The sequence below is a fragment of the Dendropsophus ebraccatus genome, chromosome 9 (assembly GCF_027789765.1).
Source record: "Dendropsophus ebraccatus isolate aDenEbr1 chromosome 9, aDenEbr1.pat, whole genome shotgun sequence".
In the NCBI taxonomy this organism is placed as follows: Eukaryota; Metazoa; Chordata; class Amphibia; order Anura; family Hylidae; genus Dendropsophus; species Dendropsophus ebraccatus.
In genome coordinates, this window is record NC_091462.1 from 78,254,728 (window position 1) to 78,275,279 (window position 20,552).

Consider the following 20,552-nt stretch of genomic DNA (forward strand, 5'->3'; position numbering starts at 1 on the left):
TTTTTGTGATGGATACACTTAAACATGTATCTATATAGTAATGTTTAAAGTTAATTTATTAGCACTGTACAAAGCTGTTGTGCACACTGGTAAAGATCTAAAATAGAGTTTGCATGTCACTTCGGCTGCTTTCACATTATCTTTGCTCGCTCTGTGAAGCATGGACATGGGATCCCTGTCCTGGAGCGTTTTCCTACCCGGCATGATGTATCAATATCATGCCAGGAGCGAAGAAACTGTCTGATTCTCTGCGGCACTGTAATGACAGAGCCGCAGAGATTCTTAGTTTCCCCTCTCTCAGCATGATATTGATACATTGTGCTGGCTGAGGAAAGTCTCGGACAGGGATTCCACACGTGTTATCTGAGCTTCACTGAAGATGTGAATCCTGCCTTACTTGACTACTATCTTGGGGATTCTTTAATATCTTATGACTAGGTTACTGACTTTTCTGACCAACATCTATCATACAGGGTATGATATTACTATCAGAGTTGTGGCATATTACTCTAAGTTTCTTAGTTAGCATCTCACTCCAAGGAGGGTGTTTTTTTTTTTAAAATCTCCCTAGCACTTGATCTAGCAGTGGTGACCTGTAACTGCAGCTCAGCACCTGTTCACTTAAATGGGACTTGAGCTGCAGTTACAGGTCACCACCACAACAGTGAACAGTGAGATCAACTGTAGGCTGGAAGCAGTTTAACAGGGGTTCAATGTGTCAGCATCCTGCCAATCAATGGCTGATGTGTTATCCTGTCCATAGCTGCTTAGTATTTTGGCTGAAAATACCTTTTAATGTTACTCTTTGTAAATGTACATAGAAACTAGGCCAGGTGCATGTACAGTAACAAGACAACCCATACCCCTCTATCCAACTACAGCAAACTTTATTCGTAGCATTGATATTCAATGTTTTGCCACCCAGCAGCTGATTGCTGACAGTTTTGGGGTGCGTTCACACGTACAGGATCTGCAGAAGATTTTCTGCTGTGGATCCGCAGCAGATTTTATCTAAACTGAACACTGCATCAAATCTGCTGCAGATCCTGTATGTGTGAACACACCCTTATGCTGGATGGTTGGTATCTGAGTTTCTAGGCACGCTCATAGCCAATAATGGCAAGTTTAAAAAGTTCACAAGTTTAAGTGAAATAACTGAAGTGTGACTAACATGTAGTATCATTCTAATCTTCAGGCATGGTGGGTTGGAAATAACTTCTACGTTGACATCTGGAAGACCTGTTTGAACTCTACTACACGTACAGTCTGTACAGGGATTGTAAGCAACAACAACTGTAAGTTCTAGAACTAATTTAAGGTAATCAAGGGTGGACATATAAGAGCACAATCCTAATTGTGACCTGACGGGTTAGGTCAGCACAGCCCATTAGGGGATACCCATCCAGGACACTTATGGCATACCCAAAGACCTGCCACCTGTCCCCTGAATCTGGGATTTACATCTATCTTGGCTTCTTCTGGCCTGTTTACAGCTGTCAGAGGTGCCTGGAAAGCGGGGAGTTACGCAGTTTGCCTAATTTCTTTTGACTTTGTTGCGTTACGCCACAAAGGCATAGCCCGCACTCTAATAGGGTTGGGTGTCAGAGATGGGCCCACTTCTAGGTGACACATGGCATGTCCTGTGGATGTCATTAATGTCATAGGGAATATGTCTCCAAAAAACTACTGTTTAATGTTTTACATTGAGTCCCCTGAAATAAAATGAGTGCAAGAATATAATACCAGTATACTTGCACGTCCCCATGCCTCAGTTGTGCTGCTTCTAGGTCTCACTGACTGCTGCCAGCTGTCATTCTTGGCCAGCATCCTGGTACATCACGTACCTGGCTCCTCCTGCAGTCAGTGCCCAGCTGACTGCCTGCTCAGCCAGTCAACAATTGGGTGAGCAGGCAATCAATCGGCCAGGTACGTGACTCTGCAGCTGGAGGAGCTGCAGAAGGCCGTGGGCTGTCAACAGGACCCAGGAGCAGCGCTACAGGGTACAATGGGAAAGTATACTTTTGTTTAACCTCTTAAGGACGCATGACGTACCAGTACGTCATGCGCCCATAAGAGGTGTTCAGAGCGGGGCCGCGCAGCGACCCAGCTCTGAACCGAAGCGGTCCCGGGTGCTGTTTGTAGCCCGGGACCGCGGGTCTTAGCGGGCACGGTGCGATCACCGTGCCTGCTAATACAGTAATCGGATGCAGCTGTCAAACATGACAGCTGCGTCCGATTACCGGCTGCAGCACTTCCCTGGTATCTAGTGGGGAGATCGCTCCTCCGGGACATTGTCCCGGAGGAGCGATCTCCGTTACTGCTGCCAGCCAGGGGACCGCTCCAAGGTGGCGCTGTCCCCGGCTCGGCACCTATTTGCTTTCGGCTGCAGTAGCCGAAAGCAAACGAGTGCCGATCTCATTGATCTTTGCTGTATAACTATACAGCAAAGATCTCAATGAGAGGTCAAAGTGTATATACTAGAAGTCCCCCAGGGGGGCTTCTAGTATGTGTAAAAAAAAAAAAAGTATTAAAGCCCCTCCCCTAAAGTATGAATCACCCCCCTTTTTGCCAGGTTTTAAATAAAAGTAAATAAACATGTTTGCTATTGCTGCGTGTGTAATTGCCCGAACTATTAATTAATCACATTACTGATCTCGCACGGTAAACGGCGTAAGCGCCAAAAAATGCCAAAATGCAAAATTTTTGGTCGTATCAAATCCAGAACAAAAATGTAATAAAAAGCGATCAAAAAGTCATATGTGCAATCAAGGTACCGATAGAAAGTAAACATCATGGCGCAAAAAATGACACCTGACACAGCCCCATGGACAAAAGATAAAAGCGTTATAAGCCTGGGAATCTGAACGCGGTGCTAAAAATGAGTGCCATCCTTAAATTGTCATAAAAGTGCAAAAGTAATTTATTTGTGGCAACGTGTTTCTACCCTCTCCCCATCAATGATCAGTATATTGGGGAAGGTAAACCAAGAGTACCTGGAGGAAACCCTCACATCTACAAAGTTTCTACACCCTGTTTCTTGGTGGGACTTGAATCCAGGACCTTAGCACTAACCATGGAGCCCCTCTTATGCTTTCAACTACTAGGCCCTTGTGCACCTGCACAGGTGGTACATAAATTTCTGTCCCTGCACATGATGTATTCTCTAGCTTCCCCAAAAATGTGAAATTAAGTTTCCTTTGTTAGCCCAAAAGTAATTGAACATAATCATATGTCTTATTTCTTAGCTTTTCAGGCAATCCAGACTATTCAGGCAACTATGATCCTGTCCACCATTCTGTGCTGCATTGGACTGCTGAGCTTTGTTCTCCAACTATTTCGGCTTAAACAAGGAGAGCGATTCGTGTTTACTGCTATTATCCAGTTTTTGTCATGTGAGTATTGCAATATGTTGTAGCATGAGAGCAAGTTGCTTCTATCCTTGCTGCCATGTACCCAAATAACACATTGTGCATGGGGCTTTAGTAATTCAGCCGTAGCCCATTTTATCATATTGATCCATTTGTTAAGGTAATTGTAGCCGGTTGCTGTCTTGAATTGCCTAATTAAGGAGATGAATGAAACCTTAGCTTTGTCCTGATATTTTTCTTTCTCTTTTTGTACATATAGGTATGTGCGTGATCTACACTGGGGTTAGGGATTTCTAACCTGTACAGCAGTTTCTCCCAACCTGTGGCTTAAAAACTACTACAAAATGTCATTTTCTTTTAGTTAACTTAATATTAGGCATTTAAACTAGGCTTTATTTGTTGACAACCACTTATGTAATGACCCTTTACACATCCCAGTTATTGGCCAAATAAGGGGTTTACACCCAATAAATGACCCCTGTGAAAGGACCAGTGATCAGTGAGTGCTCAGTCTGTCTGGCTGTGATTAGTGTGCTCATCTATAGTCTGATTCGCCATTTGAATACCAGGGGCTGAAGTTGTATGCAAGGGAGTCTGGGAAAACATGGAGACAGCCTACAGTTTAAATGCTGAACAATTAGATTCAAATGTGGGAATTTGGGCATGTATCTGCTGTTCTAAAAGGGCTCTTACACTGAGCTGATCATGTATCCTGTTCTCTCCTTTAAAAGTCGTGGGTCCTCCAAAACTGCCCCGTGTTTTTTTTTTTTTGCATGTGTTGGCTTTGTGTCAAACATATTAGAATTGAGGCTTTTTTCCCTCTTGGTTAAGACATGTGTTTTTCCCTATACTTTTGACAGAGCTTCCATTTTGCCACCCTGCCTCACAGCCCAGACATATGAAGGAGACAGGAGTCACATGCAGTCCACAACCAGTACTTGCCAGAAATTCCTGCATTTCTTCAATGTTGCTGTAGGCCTATTGGCAGGGTACCAGACTAATTTTCTTGTCTGCTCAGTAACTTTTGAGGGGTGTTTCTAGGTAATTTGTGACAAGCTTCCCCCCCCCCCCCCCCCCCCCCCCCCACACACACTTGAGTCTTCACTGTGCTCTATGGTATATTGAAAGCCTTGTCATTTTATTTCTTTTTTTAAATCCTTCTAATGTTGTAGGCTCTCTACTGACCATGGCTTATGGTGTAAAACAAGTTTAAATGTGATTGGCTTTCTGAACCGAATCACATCCCTAATGGATCATTCTACAGGTGCCGTTACACAGATTTATCTGATAAACCGGGAACCGGTCATAAAGGAAACAGATCTCCACTTTTCAAATCCATTCCTGGCTTTGGCTTCAAAAATCTGTTAGATCTGTGTAAAGGCACTCTCATGCTACCAAATTAGTCTTGTTCTTTAAACCCTTTAAATATGGGTCACATTGAAGTCCATCTGTACAATTCTGTTAAACTGAAGGTGAAAAAAGTGCCAGGTTTTTATCAAATGATTAAACAGGCATGTTAAATACTCTTCATATCCACTGAACATCCACCTACGCATCTTAAATACAATTTTCTAGCTTATCCATTCATCCAATGTTGGCAGTAAGCAGACTATAACACTATCCTATACCTCTACAATATTTCTTACCATGTTTCCTTTGTTCTTTGATTTCATTTGTCCTTATGAATTAAGAATTAAGAAGAAAAATTTGACATGCAGGAAATGAGCATGATCTCGGCATCTGCTGCCCGCAGGCTTGGGTCTCTGTGCTTAATTATACATCTAGCCCTATGTGCTTAATTATACATCTAGCCCTATAGAAGTATATGTTTACCTCTATATAATTATTTTTTTTTCTTAACCTTCTAGGTCTGTGTGTTATGGTCGCTGCCTCAATCTACTCTTCCATGCATGAAGACTTCCATCCGAACCTGAACTTGAAAGACGGCACATTCGGCTACTCCTTCATTCTAGCTTGGATTGCCTTCGCTTTCACCTTAATTAACAGCATCATGTACTTGATACTAAGAAAGCGTAAATAGGCCGTGAGATCAGCTAGATGAATTCTATCTCTACACAAACCAAATGCAGATAACCATTTTGTATATAATCATTTTGATGTGGTTGTGTAGTAAATGGTAATGTTTCTAAACATGTACTGTTTTCTTAGCATGTTTAACGCTAAGAATATGACACATTATACAGGTATCCTGGAACATTGGCCTGTTTTTGGCTAATGGGAAAGAATTAGACTTTTACAATACATGTATAATGTTTTACAACTTGAATTTTTTTGTTAATTTTATATAAAAATATTTTTTCTGGTTGGTAGTTATAGATTTAACAAGTTTATGTTGTCTGAGGGAGGGGGTTGTGGGTTGTGAAATAACATTCAACATTCATAAGACAACTCAATTACCATGTGGGGAACTTTTATCTTGGGATAATTTTTTACAAAATGTTAAAATCAGAACTATTAAAGATTTTTGTTGCATACTGATCTTGGTGTAGTCAGAACCCCTCTTCTCTGGAGTGCAGTGGAATGTTCTATAATGACAGCTGTAGGGCAGACCATTAAATACAAATACAAGGGATTCTGACTACATAATAGGTTCCCTGTTTCCGCCATAAAATATTTAAAAAATCACTAACATGGTACAAAACTTTTTTTAGAATTCTCTGAAGGGTTAAATGTACACTTTCACCAGTTCATTAAAAATAGAGCAGCAGGAATGATTTTATATTTCCCATAATGCATTAAAGGAAGATTAAAAAATGAACTAGCCATGCTGCAACTTATTGGACATTCCAGGACTTCAACTTTGTCTTGCAATTTACAGATATGTATTATAATTTTAGAAGTTTTGCTTATTTACCCCCTATAACTTTGAACTGTACATATAAAAATGCAGATTTCCCCGTTACATATGTTTTGCATGTAGTTTTTAAATCTAGGTATGGAAATTCGTCATATTATAAAAGAGAACAATTGCTTTTAAAAGTCTGTGTTGGTTTTTTTTTTTTTTTCTTTAACGCACCATTATAGAGAATATTCAGTTTTTGGTTGACAAAGTTTAACCATAGGGAAAAGGTGTTAGGGGCGGTATGGTTGGCTCAGCAAAGAAGTTCTTACGTTAGAGTATGGGTCCTTCTAGATGGCCTGATACCAGAGCGACGCTCGCGTGCATTGCCTTTACGAGGTATTACTAATTGTGTGGCCGGGCCGCACAAATGATCACTAACATTTATTGCTATCAGCCGCACACTTCCTGTTTACTCAGATGTATGTCTGACAACAGTACACGTTAACTCAAGCACAAAAGATGCAATCAGCCGACGAGTGGGCACTTACAAAAACATGGCCACTTTCAGAGACTACACAACTGTCCCCAGTTCAGGTGTGGTTTGCAATTAAGCTCCATTCACTTCAATGGAACTGAGCAGCAAAACCCCACCCAAACTGGAGACGAGAGTGGTGCTGTCTCTGGAAGAAAGTGGCAATTTTTTTTTTAAACTCTGGATAACCCCTTTAATCAGCCTTTGTAAAAGTGACAAAAAACAGCGGGTATTGGCTGAATTATTATTTTAAGGAACACTTATTGCTGCTGATCAGACTGTGTATAAAAATGCATTTATAGGCGAAGTTCAAGTTTTCTTCAATTTGTTCCAGAGATTTGTAATTAACTAGTCTTCCAGTACTTATCAGCTGCTGTATATGCTGCAGGAAGTGGTATATTTTTTCCAGTCTGCATAGCAGTTTCTATGAGATTTGCTACTGCTCTGGACAGTTTCTAACCTGGCCAGAGGTGGCATCAGAGAGCATTATGGCAGACTGGAAAGAAAATACACCACTTCATTTCCTTCTTGAGATTTGTTTTTACTAAATTTACAAATCTCAAGACAGTCAGGGAGCCGGGAACTAGTCATCAAGGCTGTGAATAGTCACAGCTCTCTGCCTGTCAGCGTGCTCTGCGGAATGATTGACTGGAAAAGAGGCCAGTTGGAAGCTGCTTTTCCTGTCAATCAACCTGTAGAGTGCACAGACAGGCAGAGAGCCATGACTAGTTTCTAGCTCCTCTCTGTCTTGCATGCTGGAATAAAAGACTGTTTCAGCACCTAAAGTTTCTACAGAAGACACAACATATGGTAAGGCAGCGTTTTAGCACATCTTCCGGGCTGGTGCCTCTGTCGGGAGCCCTAAAGCTAGCCAGAATGTACCCTAAAGGTCGCCTGTCCAACTCAGCAGTTAGAGTAGATGACCAGAATCAGATGACAATTGCCCCTGTTCTCCAAGTTAATGTGTGATTGTTATAACTTTCAAAATCAACAGTAGATGTGCTATAAAGTATGTTTGCAATATGCATTATAATTTATGCTGTAAAAAAAAAGCAGCATCTTAGTGCTTGAAAAGAAAGAGACTAAACGCATGAAGTCCCAGCAATACAGCGAGTCACAGCTCAATGTGTCCATTAATCACATGACTGCCTTCTCTGTGAGCACAGAAGACCTGCAAAACACGGGACTTCCTGTGATTAGACTCTTTGGAGAAAAAAAAAAAGTAAACACAGGAAGTTTTTTCCAAGATAACTAAAAAAAAATAATAAATGTAAATTACAGCATATTACAGACATGCTTTATATCATGTTTACTGTTGATTTAGAAAGTTATAAAAGCAGTGACACTTTAAGTCATGTTATAGACAGACCTTAATTTCTAATATTTCAAGGGGTGGTGTCACAAAGCAAAGTTGGTGAAATCAGATGTGTAACACATACGAATATGTAAAGGAGAACAAATGTGCTGTTTTTAGTAACTTACATCCCTGTATCATTTTCTTCCCTATGCATTCATTCACTCCTTGGTTGAACTGTGACCCTGCGGTTGCCATGCAACAGTGCAGACACTTTCCCACAATCCCCCTAGGCTGTATATGAAGTGAAAGCCAACTGCCAGTACTAATGGGACAGATCATGTGACAGTGATGCAAACAATGCAGGCACATGGGGGATTAGTGAAACTTCATTTCTCAAATAATAGATTTTAAGAAATGCATCAGTATAGACCTAGTTTTGTTCCTGCTCTGCAGGAAATAGTATATTACATGACAGGAACTGTTCAAAGTAGGAGACCGTTTCTGTCACAGGCAGAAGTGGCAGTAGAGAGCACTTTGGGAGGCTGGAAAGAATACATCACTTCTTGCAGGATATATATTTACATACACACACACCGGTACCTTGGTTTAAGAGTAAATTTGATTGGGAGCGTTTTGCAAGAAGAGATCACCGTTTTTTTTTAGAACTGTCACTTGGTTTAAGAGCATTGCTTTGGTGAAGAGCTTCCGGGAGTGGGAGAGTGGGGGGGGGAGGGGCATGGTCTGCATAGCGGGGTCTACAGCCCTGTACTCTGAGCCAGGAAGTGAAGGGGATTTTTCATTCTCGCAGCGCACTGATTAGCTGAGCGGGATGTAAGCTGAGCTGGGAGCCTGAGAAGCAAGCAGGAGTGCGGCCAGGTAACTTAGGAGCTGGGCAGCGCTGGGTTACAAGGGAAGGGGTTGGAAGAAATTTCTTCACTAGTATGAAGAAAATTGGCTTCTACGACTTTTTTTCTGTGGATCAACCCTGCAGGACAATGGACTGAACCTGATGGGCAAATATTCTCCCCCCCCCCATCACTACGACAGCACCTAGAAGTAGGGATGGTCCGAACCTGCCGAGGTTCGGGTTCGTATGAACCCGAACGCTCGGCAGCAGATCCCCGCTGTCTGCCCGCTCCGTGGAGCGGGCGGATCCAGCGGGAGTAACGCCCTGAAAACTGGGATACAGCCTATGGCTATGGCTGTATCCTAGTTTTCCAGGCGGTCCTCCCGCTCCACGGAGCGGGCAGACAGCGGGAATCATTACAGAGGGTTCGGGTTCATACGAACCCGAACCGAACTCGGTTTGGACCATCCCTACCTAGAAGCAATCTTATCCATGCAGTCAAAAGTGTTATCGCCATCACTATGACAGCACCCAGGAAGGGTTGTCTCCCCTTAATTCTTTGTCGTTGCTGTCATAAATAGAGGGGGAAACTGTAATTACATTTATCGGCAAGTTTGAATTTTTGAACTATGACACCATGATGCACCAAATGTCACAGTTTTTATACCGTACAAACTATGTTAATAACATATCTGAACAGTTCCATCATAAATAAACTACAAAAACAAATGAGAAAACTGGCCACTTGCCTATGTTCATAGAAAATGATAGTCAATATGTCAATGAATACAATATAGATATGCACATAATAAAGCAAGCCAAGGAATCCCACGTTTCGGCCTTTATTGACAAAGAAACAAATCAGAAACATAAAATTTACAAAAAATATGCATAATAAAAGAAAATGTAAAACATTACTTCAAAACTCTTCTGAGAGGAACCTGTCAGATAGGTTAAGCTATCATCACTGAGGGCACCATAATATAAGGCCAGAGATGCTGGTCCCAGCAGTCTGCCCCCTATTGTGCAGTGTACCGTACAGCAGGTTAGGAGAACCTACAAGTAAAAGCAGCCAGCGAGGAGTCACGCCTGGCCTGCCCTCCCTGGGATTCAGACTAATCTACATGCACAATAATAGGGAGAATCCTGTCAATTATTGGCAGGGGGCAGCAGTAACCTCTTTAGTCCATATGTTTCCTGCTTTTGGGCGCAGGTTCTCCAAAAAATACAAGTACACTGCTGTGCAAAGGATGGACTGGTGTAAACATGACAGTGGATTCCTAGTCTGGTACTGGCCTCACTGTCCATAATTACGGGCACTTCATTGATGAACCTCCATGGGCTCTCCGGGAAGTAGGGATCCATTGTTTTGGGGACCATAAAACCACAACATGTGCAAAAAGCCTTTTTTTTAAAGGTTGCCACGAAAGAGAATGACAGCCATGACTTGCATCAGACATGTATACAAGCAGATGATCAGGGAACAGAGCTTTTAACTAATATGCTTTCTAATTGTGCTGAACAGGCTATAATACCATACAAAACCTACTAAATATTTCTACAGAAGCTGTGGCACGTTGGCCACATAAAGCAACAAAGTTACAATTTGATGTATACAGTATGTGTTCTCCCTTTAAACGACGCTCTTGGGATTTGGTTACCAAATGCTGCGTGAATCTGGCCTTAGGCTGCTGTCACACACGACCGCCTTTTTTAGGCTACAGTCACTGCAGATTATGAGCCAGAGCCAGAAGTGGATCCAGCAGGAGGCAGACGGCCGTTCCCTTCGAATCCACTCCTGGTTGTGTGCTGTGTGTGACAGCCAGCTTGAGCTGGTGTTTTACATAACATTTTCAGAAGAATGCCATGTTTTTTTATGATGTTTTTACCAGTTTCTTTGATTAAAAACCTTTTTTTGTGCATTTTATATATCCCTACCAACATGTGACCACAAAGTTTTTTCGGTGGCTTTTTTTTTTTCATTTTGAATGGGTTGTTGGGTTACTGGTGTTTTGGAGTGAAATCACAGCATGACCTGGGTGTTTCTTTTCAGGCAGTTTGCTAATTTTTTCTCCCGTGGAAATTTGTTTCCAGATTGAAGAAGAAACATAAAGATGCCTTCATATGTACTGAATCACAGCGGATTTCATGCTGCGATTCCTTAAAGGGGTTGTCCATCGAAAATCTTTTTCTTTCAAATCAACTGATATCAGAAAGTTATACAGATTTGTATACAGAATTTACTTCTATTAAAAAATCTCAAGTCTTCCCATACTTATCAGATGCTGTATGTCCTGCAGAAAGTGGTGTTTTATTTTCAGTCTGACACAGTGCTCTCTGCTGACACCTCTGGCCGAGACAGGAACTCTGTCTTGATTTTCTATGAATCCCCATAGAAAACCTCTCCAAATCTAAATAACTTACAAATCTATATAACCTTCTGACACCGGTTGATTTAAAAGAAAAAGATTTTTGCTGGACAACCCCTTTAGGGTATGTTCACACTTACCGGATCCACAGCAGATTTCATTTAAATAACTGAACACAGCATCAAATCTGCATAATCAAATATCCACATACACACATCAAAGAATGAGCACAGAGTGATCGAAATGTACTTGTATTCCCATCTTAACTAACAGTTATACTTGAAGGGTCGTCAATTTAACCCTTTGAGGACCAGGCCCAAAATGACCCAGTGGACCGCACAAATTTTCATTTTTGCATTTTTGTTTTTCCCTCCTCCCCTTCTAAGAGCTCTAGCACTTTCAGTTTTCTATCTACAAGCCATGTAAAGTGATGTTTTTTTCAGGAGTAGTTGTACTTTGTAATGGCGTCATTCATTCTACCATAACATGTATGATGGAATTCCAAATATATTATTTATGAAGATATAAATTGGTGAAATAGTAAAATAGAATGCAATATGGTAACTTTTGGGGGGTTCCTGTGTCTACGTAATGCACTATATGGTAAAAGCGACATGATACCATTAATCAATAGGTCAGTCCGAACACAACCATATGCAGGTTACACAGATTCTCTAATGTTATATATTTTTTTTAATGAAATCCTTTTTTTTTATTTTTATAAACATTTTATATGTTTTATTTATATCTAGGAAAGGCGGGTGATTTGAACTTTTATTAGCCATAGCACACACTGCAGCGTGTCATTAACTGTGAGGTGCCAGCTGCTCACTGCAGCCGGCCCCCACCTCCTATGTCAGGGCGTACAGGTACGCCCACGGTCATCTGGGCACAGACTTCCAGGGCGTACCTGTACGCCCTAGGTCGTCTAGGGGTTAAAGGGCAACTCCAGTGAATTTTTTTTTCTCTCCAAATCAACTGGAGTTAGAAAGTGCCAGAATTTAATTCCATTAAAAAGTCTCAAGCCTTCCAGTACTTATCAGCTGCTGCATAGATATAGATATGCAGGACATAAAGCAGCTGATAAGTACTGAAGACACAAGATTTTTTAAATGGAAGTAAATTACAAATCTCTGGTACCAGTTGATTTGAAAGAAAAAAAAAATTCACTGGACTTGCTCTTTAAATATTTTTCAAACATATTCGTTTAGCAAGCTTGCTGCCTCTTCTTGATATGCTGCCCTTTCTCTCTCATTGTTGACAGCTTGTTGTCTAGGCTACAGATCCCCACTCTGCTCTAAAAGCAGTGGTCTGGCCGTCGTATATATAGCTATAATGTGGATGTATACAGATTAGGCATAAGCAGAACTTGAGCATGCTCGAGTCTGATCGTTTGGCATTTGAATATCGGTGGCTGAAGTTGGATGCAACCCTAGGAATTCCGGGAATACATGGATACAGCCTATGGCCGTGTTACCACATGGCGAAACAGCGGCCATTCTGTGACATCTGTGATGTTCACCTGGCCGGGTGAACATCACTTTATTTGAATTAAAATGCGGGCACATTCATCAGTGCCTGCACTCCAATTAGCCATAGCACACAATGTAAAGTACAGCCGGGAGCCATACTTTACATTGTGTGCATAGTCTATTTTGTGTGGCCGCTGTACACGAGTGTATACATATAGGGGGACATGTATGAAAAGGCGTAAATGCCTTTTTTAGGCGCAGATGGGGCAAATCAGCGTAAAAATATTCTCAAATGGTATTTTTGTGAATATTCTTTCGTATCTGCCCCACCTTCAACAGTGGGGCGGAGAGGGGGCGTTATGGGGGTGCGGCAGAACACAGAGGGGGCGCGGCCCCGGATTTATCATTTTACCAGTAGAAAAAGGATTCTGAAACCTATGCAAGCTATGAGCTGGCGTAGGTTTCAAAGTTTTTGCACGGACAGGCTCCGTGCGATCGGGATTTAAGTAGAGGCAATGTGCCTCTACATAAATCCCCTGAGCTCCGGAGCTGCGGGGACATTTGTAAGCCCGGCGTAAAAAATGCCGGACTTCATAAATGTCCCCCATAGAGTGTATATGCTGCGGCCATTGTTCTATACAAATTAATGTGATTTCACACTGCTAATAAACAGCAGCTATTGTTTATTCTAAAAATAGTGTGTGAACTTGGCCTATGGTTGTATTCACGTTTTTCAAGCAGCCTTAGGGCCCTATTCCACAGGAATGATAATTGGCCGAATCGGCCCCATTCGGCCGATTATCACTCGGTGGAATAGAGAGAACGATCAGCCGATGATTGTGTCATCGGCTGATCGTTCATTTAGGGCCAGACCTAAAATCATCGTTTCCCCACCGCGCACCGCTACGGTGGAATAGCGGTGCGCGGGGGGCGACCGACAATTTGAGAAGCACAATACATTACCTGCAGGGCTTCTCCTCCACTCTGTCTTCCTCCCCGGGTGCCGCGCGCTCTAGCTTCAGAGTGGCCTGTCAGCTGATCCGAGACCGCCGTGGCCTGTGATTGGCTGAGTGGTCTGTCAGCTGACATGCTATTCTGAAGCTAGAGCGCACGGGACCCGGGGAGGAAGACAGAGTGGAGGAGAAGCCCTGCAGGTAATGTATGCTGCAAGGACATCGGTAAAGATGTCCCTGCAGCCCTCGCTCAACGATCATCGGGCTGTGGAATAGGCCCAGTTATGAGCGGCGATCTAGCAGATCGGTGCTCGTTTACATCGTTGATCGGGCCCTGCTCGGCCCGTGGAGTAGGTCCCTTAGGGTGCCTTTACACAGAGAGTTTTATCTGACACATTTTTTAAATCAAAGCCAGGAACAGACTATAAAGAGAGAACAGGTCATAAATAGAGATGAGCGAACCTCGAGCATGCTCAAGTCGATCCGAACCCGAACTTTCAGCATTTGATTAGCGGTGGCTGCTGAACTTGGATAAAGCCCTGAGGCTATGTGGAAAACATGGATATAGTCATTGGCTGTATCCATGTTTTCCAGACAACCTTAGAGCTTTATCCAAGTTCAGCAGCCACCACTAATCAAATACCGAACGTTCGGGTTCGGATCGACTCGAACCCGAACCCGGTTCGCTCATCTCTAGTCATAAAGGAAAGACTGATATTTCTCCTCTTTTCAAATCCATTCCTGGCTTTGGCTTCAAAAATCTGTCAAATAAATCTCTCTTTGTAAAGGCACCCTTAGTGCTGCATTTAACTTCTCCAGCCACCAGTAATCTAGTGGCAAACGATCGAACTTGAACATGCTCCAGTTTCGCTCATCTCTAATAGAGATATAATGTATATAATTCACACATCAGTCAGAACACTGCTTTTAGGGCAGAGTGGTGATCTGTAACCTAGTCAACAATGGGAGGGAAAAATAGTAGCACATCAGGAGAAGGAGGCAAGTTTCCTAAGTGAATGTACAGTGGTTTGCAATAAATTAGAACAAGAATTTTTTTTTTTAGTAATTCAATTCAAAAAGTGACCTCATATTTTCTATCGAGTCATTACATACAGAGTGAACTTTTTCAAGTGTTTATTTCTGTTAAAGTTAATGATTATGGATTACAGCCAAGAAAACCCCAAAAGTCAGTATGTAAAAAAATTTGAATAATTAACCCAAAACACCTGCAGTGGTTTCCTAATGGTACTTTTACATGGTGCGATAATTCGCCCGATCGCACGATTAATGATTTTGAATGAACAATGTTTTTTTTTATAACGATCAGCGTTTAGACGGAATGATACATCATACGGAAAATTAGCTATGCGATCGTTTAAGCCTATCTCACACATGGGGGAAATCGTTGAAAGACTGTTTACACTGAACGATCTGCAAATTTTTTGCGAACGATCAACGATGATTTGTGAACATGTTGAAAGATCAAAATGAACGATTTTTTGCTCATCGTTTCATCGTTCGCTGCGTTTAAACGTACGATTATCGTTCGAACTCGACCGTTATCGTGCAAAAAGGAACGATCAATCGTTCCGTGTAAAAGGACCATTAGTGTTATAAAAGGTCCCTTAGTCTGGTTCAGTATGCAACACAATCACGGGGAAGACTGCTGACTTGACACAAAAGTTCATTGCTAAAGAAGCTGGCTGTTCTGAGTGCTGTATCAAAGTATATTAATGGAAAGCTGAGTGGAAGAAAAAGTGTGGTAGAAAAAGGTGCACAAGCAACCGGGAGAACCTCAGTCTTAACAGGATTGTAATGAAAATGTAATTCAAAAATTTAGGAGAGATTCAGTGCAGTGGACTGCTGCTGGAGTCAGTGCTTCAAAAGCCACCACATACAGACGTTTGCAGGACATGGGCTACAAGTGTTGCATTCCATGTGTCAAGCCATTCCTGACCAATAAACAATGCCAGAAGTGTCTTATCTGGGCCAAGGAAAAAAAGAACTGGACTGTTGATCAGTGGTCCAAGCAGCTGATTTCAGATGAAAGTCAAATTTTGCATTTAATTTGGAAATCAAGGTCCCAGAGTCTGGAGGAAGAGTGGAGAGGCTGTACACAATCCAAGCTGCTTGAGGACTAGTGTGAAGTTTCCACAACCAGTGCTGGTTTGGAGAGTCATGTCATCTGCTGGTGTGGGTTCACTGTGTTTCATCAACACCAAAGTCAACGCTGCTGTTTACCAGGAAATTTTAGAGCACTTCATGCTTCCCTGTGCTGAAAACATTTTTGGAGATTGAATTTTCATCTTCCAGCAGGATTTGGCACCTGTCCACACTGCCAAAAGTACCAATACCTGGTTTACTAACCACAGCATCACTGTGCTTGTTTGGCCAGCAAACTTGCCAGACCTTAAAGGGGTACTCCAGTGTGGGAGCACTTTTTGGGGGGGACGGGGGAGGAGGTGGCTGAAATAAAAGACGTCCACTCACCTCCCCGGTTCCGGCGGCAGGTCACTCATCGCGGCGCTCCGGTCCCCGGACGCTTCCTGGTGTCTGACACCACCCGAGACGCTACGTCTCAGGGCCGCTCAGCCACTCAGTGAAGGAGGCGGGATCCCTTTGAAGTCCGCTCGGATCCCGCCTCCTTCACTGACTGGCCGAGCGGCCCGAGACTTAGCGTCTCGGGCGGCGTCAGACACCAGGAAGCGGCCGGGAACCGGGTACCGGAGCGCCGCGATGAGTGACCCGCCGGTCCCCCCCAGAAAGTGCCCCCATGCTGGAGCACCCCTTTAACCCCATAGAGAATTTATGAGGTATTGTCAAGAATAAACTGAACCAGATCCAACAATAAAGACGAGCTAAAGGCCGCTATCAAAGCAACCTAGGCTTCAATAACACCTCTGCAGTGCCATCAGCTGATCGCCTCCATGCCACACCGCATTGATGCAGTCATTCATGCAAAAGGTGCCCCGACCAAGTATTGAGGGCATTTACTGTACAAACTTTTCATTTGGTCGACATTTGTGTGTTAAAAACATTTTTTTTTCAGTTGGTTTTATATAATATTCAAATTTTCTGAAATACTGACTTTTGGGTTTCTCTTTGCTGTAATCCATAATCATTAACTTTAACAGAAATAAACGTTTGAAAAAGTTCACTCTGTATGTAATGACTCAGCATCACATCACTCTGTCCTGACCTCTACAATGTAGCAGTGTAGACAGAAGGCATATGCCTGAGGTCAACTGTATTTGACTCAGTTTTTGGCATGTTTTATTCACTGAGAGCAAGCAGGAATATTGGAAAAGTATAAGGATAACATTGTATGGATATTTATTCTGTCTTGTTCTTTATTTTATATGTTTCTATTTTAATGAACAGAAATAAAGTTTATTTAATACAAGTATATAAAAGATAATGTAAAGATAGACTGAACTCAGTATTAAAATGCATTACCCATTAGAGAAGCTATGGCTACAATATGACTTGCCAGTAATACTATACATACACAGTGGTGCTAAATCATAATCTTCTATACTGCACACGTACATACCACTACTACTACTACATCTCAAGCATACTGTAACGCCTGGAGTAGTGGATCCACTGGACCGTCACCCGGAACCCGCCGCGGCCGTGACAGTACCCCCCCCCCTTTGGCCTCCCCCTCTTTCTTGCCTGCAGAAGGAGGCATCAGGCAAATCTTGGTATTCCGCCGGTAGGCCGGACAAAGGCTTGGCGGGCTCGGGTGACAACATAGAATGCTTGGGCTGAGGTGACCTCAGACACTGGTTGGAACAGTCCTGACCCCAACTGAGAATCTTCCCGATTCTCCAGTCCAGTTTAGGGGCATGTAATTGCAGCCAAGGGAGTCCCAGGAGGATGGTGGAAGAAGAATGGGGCAGGACGTAGAAGGAGATCTTTTCCAGATGTGAAGTGCCCACCTGGAGGACTAGAGGCGTGGTCTGGTAGTGCACATGGTCGGTAAGAATCTCGCCCGTGACCGAGGAGATAGTCAGGGGTCTGGCTAGTGGGGTCACGGGTAGCCGCCATCTCTGGACCAATGTAGCTGCAATAAAATTGCCTGCTGACCCAGAATCGAGAAAGGCAGTAGTCTGGTGAGTTTGTCCTGAGGGTGTCTGGATGGAAACTGGCACAGACAAACTTGGAGAGGTGGCATTCACACTCAGGGAGACCTCTCCCACCGGACCTAGGTGCTGGAGTTTCCCGGACGCTTGAGGACGTTGGGGACATCTCAGCCGAAAGTGATCCGAACCACCGCAGTAGAGGCAGAGATTCAGCTCCAGACGACAAAGTCTTTCATCAGGCGTCAGGTGAGCCCGTTCCACCTGCATAGGAATCTCAGGAGTCGACTGGGACTCCGGAACGTCAGGATTCTGGAAGAACTGGATGGCGTAGTCACCAACAGAGGAGCTCCCTTGAGAGAGGTTGAGGAGAGCAGTTTCAGCTGAAGAGGCACGGGCAGGTTCCTCAAAGACGGAGCGAAACTCGACTAGGAAGGTTCGGAGATTGGCAGCAACAGGATCATCTCGGTCCCACAGCGGCGTGGCCCAGGCCAGAGCTCTACCCTCCAATAGGCTGATGATAACAGCCACTTTAGAGTGCTCGGTGGGAAACTGACTACTTAAAAGTTCAATATGCATGGTGCACTGAGTCAAGAATCCTCTGCACAACTTGGAGTCACCAGAGTATTTGCTTGGGAGAGCCAGTCGGAGTGTAGAAAAAGCAGCAGGAGGTGGTGTGCGCTGGGCTGTAATATGCTGCTGTAAGGCGGCAGTGAGTTGCTGGATCTGCTGCGACTGTTTCTGGATTTGTTGCGCCTCTAGGGCGACCACTCGGGCTACTTCGCGGATATCAGGCACCTCGCCGGGATCCATGGTTGGAGCCTACTGTAACGCCTGGAGTAGTGGATCCACTGGACCGTCACCAGCGATAGCACTGACCTCACCAGGGAGCGGAGTCTAAGGGGCCGCTGGTTATCACCAGAGCCCGCCGCAAGGCGGGATGGACTTGCTGCGGCAGGCGACCCCCAGGTTGCTACCCCTGGATTGGTTGCTAGTGACGGCAGGCGAGGCGTGGCAGGAGCAGTAGGCAGGAGATGGTGCTGGCAGAGGTCTGTAGGCGTAACCGCAGGTGACAGGCTGAACACAGGAGCAATGAAGTGACAGGGGAGCAGGAACCAGGAACAAGGACTAGGGACCAGGTAGCGGATAGGAATCAGGAACAAGGACTTGGGACCAGGTAGCGGATAGGAAACAGGAACAACAGGGGGCTGGGCCAAACGCTATGGGAAGCATGTAGAGGCTCCAACACAAGGGACAGGGCATGCTGGGATTTATAGGGAGTGATTGGTGCAACTAACCAATTAAGGGCGGACTGGCCCTTTAATTCTGAGACAGCCGCCGCGCGCGCGCCCTAGGAGGCCGGCACAGATGGAGACAGGAGCGGAGGAGAGGTGAGGCGCCCCCAGGGGCCGAACTAGCAGCAGCGCCGGGTCCCTGCACAAGGACCCCGGCGGCTGCATGGGGCAGGAGGAGGTCGCGGCGGCGGCCCGGAACACGGGACGCCGCCGCGGCCGTGATACATACATAGTGCTGCCACACACATAGTACCACTGTAATAATGCTATGATAGACCCATAGAGTGCTAAATCATAAACACGAACAGTACCAATATACTGCACATCTACACTGCACCCATGTATAGTACTGCTAAATGATACACACACATAGCTTGCACACAAATACACATATACTCAATATACGCATTTTATTCTTACCAGCCTCTCCTGCAGGATTTAATTTCAACATTTCAATTGGACATGGACTTGCATAGATTTTACAGGAACATGCGCTTGAAGACGCACTTTGCCTCAATGGACAGTGTGAATGAGGCACCTATAGAGAGCCAGGCTCTCAGTCCGAGTATGTTTGGTTTGAGACTGAAAAGTACATACAATCCACCTAGATTCTACCACCCTGCTGAGACGTATATACATCTTGTCCGTAGCCAGGTTGAGAACATTATGGACAAGATAGGTAAAAATGAGTTTGAAGTTAACCATAATCTGTCTAAGAAAGGTAGGTTTAACCCTCCGTGAACTGGCAAATGACACTGAGATCATAATCAAGCCCGCGGATAAAGGCAGCTCCATAGTCGTTATGGATGCCGTAGCATATGATAGGGAAGTCATGCGCCAGCTCATGGATGCGGATACCTATGAAAGATTACCAGGTAATCCACTTTTGGATACACAAAGGAACAGAGAGGATCTAGTGAAAACTAATGTGGAGAAAGGGGTTATCGATGTGAAAATGGTTATTATCTGAGAAAGGAAAATCCTATCACACCGGTGATTTATATTTTACCTAAAGTCCATAAGACTCTCGTTGATCCCCCAGGAAGACCCATAGTGGCATCAGTAGACTCTGTCCTGATGCCACTATCAAAGACTCTTGATAGAGTGTTGACGCCATTGGTTAAAACCACAAGATCATATTTGGTTGACACATCAGATTTTTTAGCAGTGGTAAAAAATTTGAGGGAAGATTAGAGAGGAAGAGTTGCTGGTAACTATTGATGTTACAAGTTTATATACCTCCATAGAACACAACAAGGGGTACAGGTCAACTGAGTGGTTGCTCAACCAAAGTACATATAATGTGGAGCAAAAAACTTTTTTTCTTGATCTTTGAGGCTGGTCCTGTATCAAAGTTATTTTATGTACAAGGATGAATATTATCTGCAGAAGAGAGGTTCGGCCATGGGCTCGAATGTGCCCCCCCCCCCATACGCAACTGGCTATATGGCATTTTTTGAGGATTTTTTTTATTTATGGTCATCGGTTGTTTCAGACACACACCAAAATATGGTGCAGATTTATAGATGAT

The 20,552-nt window shown here is 43.7% G+C and overlaps 1 protein-coding gene across 1 annotated transcript in view; it reads left to right on the forward strand.

The window, feature by feature from the left end:
* EMP2 (epithelial membrane protein 2) overlaps window positions 1-6,368 on the forward strand; it is a 48,250-nt gene extending 41,882 nt beyond the window's left edge. The window contains exons 3-5 of the mRNA XM_069983671.1: window positions 1,196-1,295; window positions 3,246-3,392; window positions 5,237-6,368. Of these exons, the coding sequence (XP_069839772.1) occupies window positions 1,196-1,295; window positions 3,246-3,392; window positions 5,237-5,409 (420 nt within the window). The 3' untranslated portion in view covers window positions 5,410-6,368. The remainder of the gene's footprint in view (window positions 1-1,195; window positions 1,296-3,245; window positions 3,393-5,236) is intronic.
* Window positions 6,369-20,552: the final 14,184 nt, after the last annotated feature.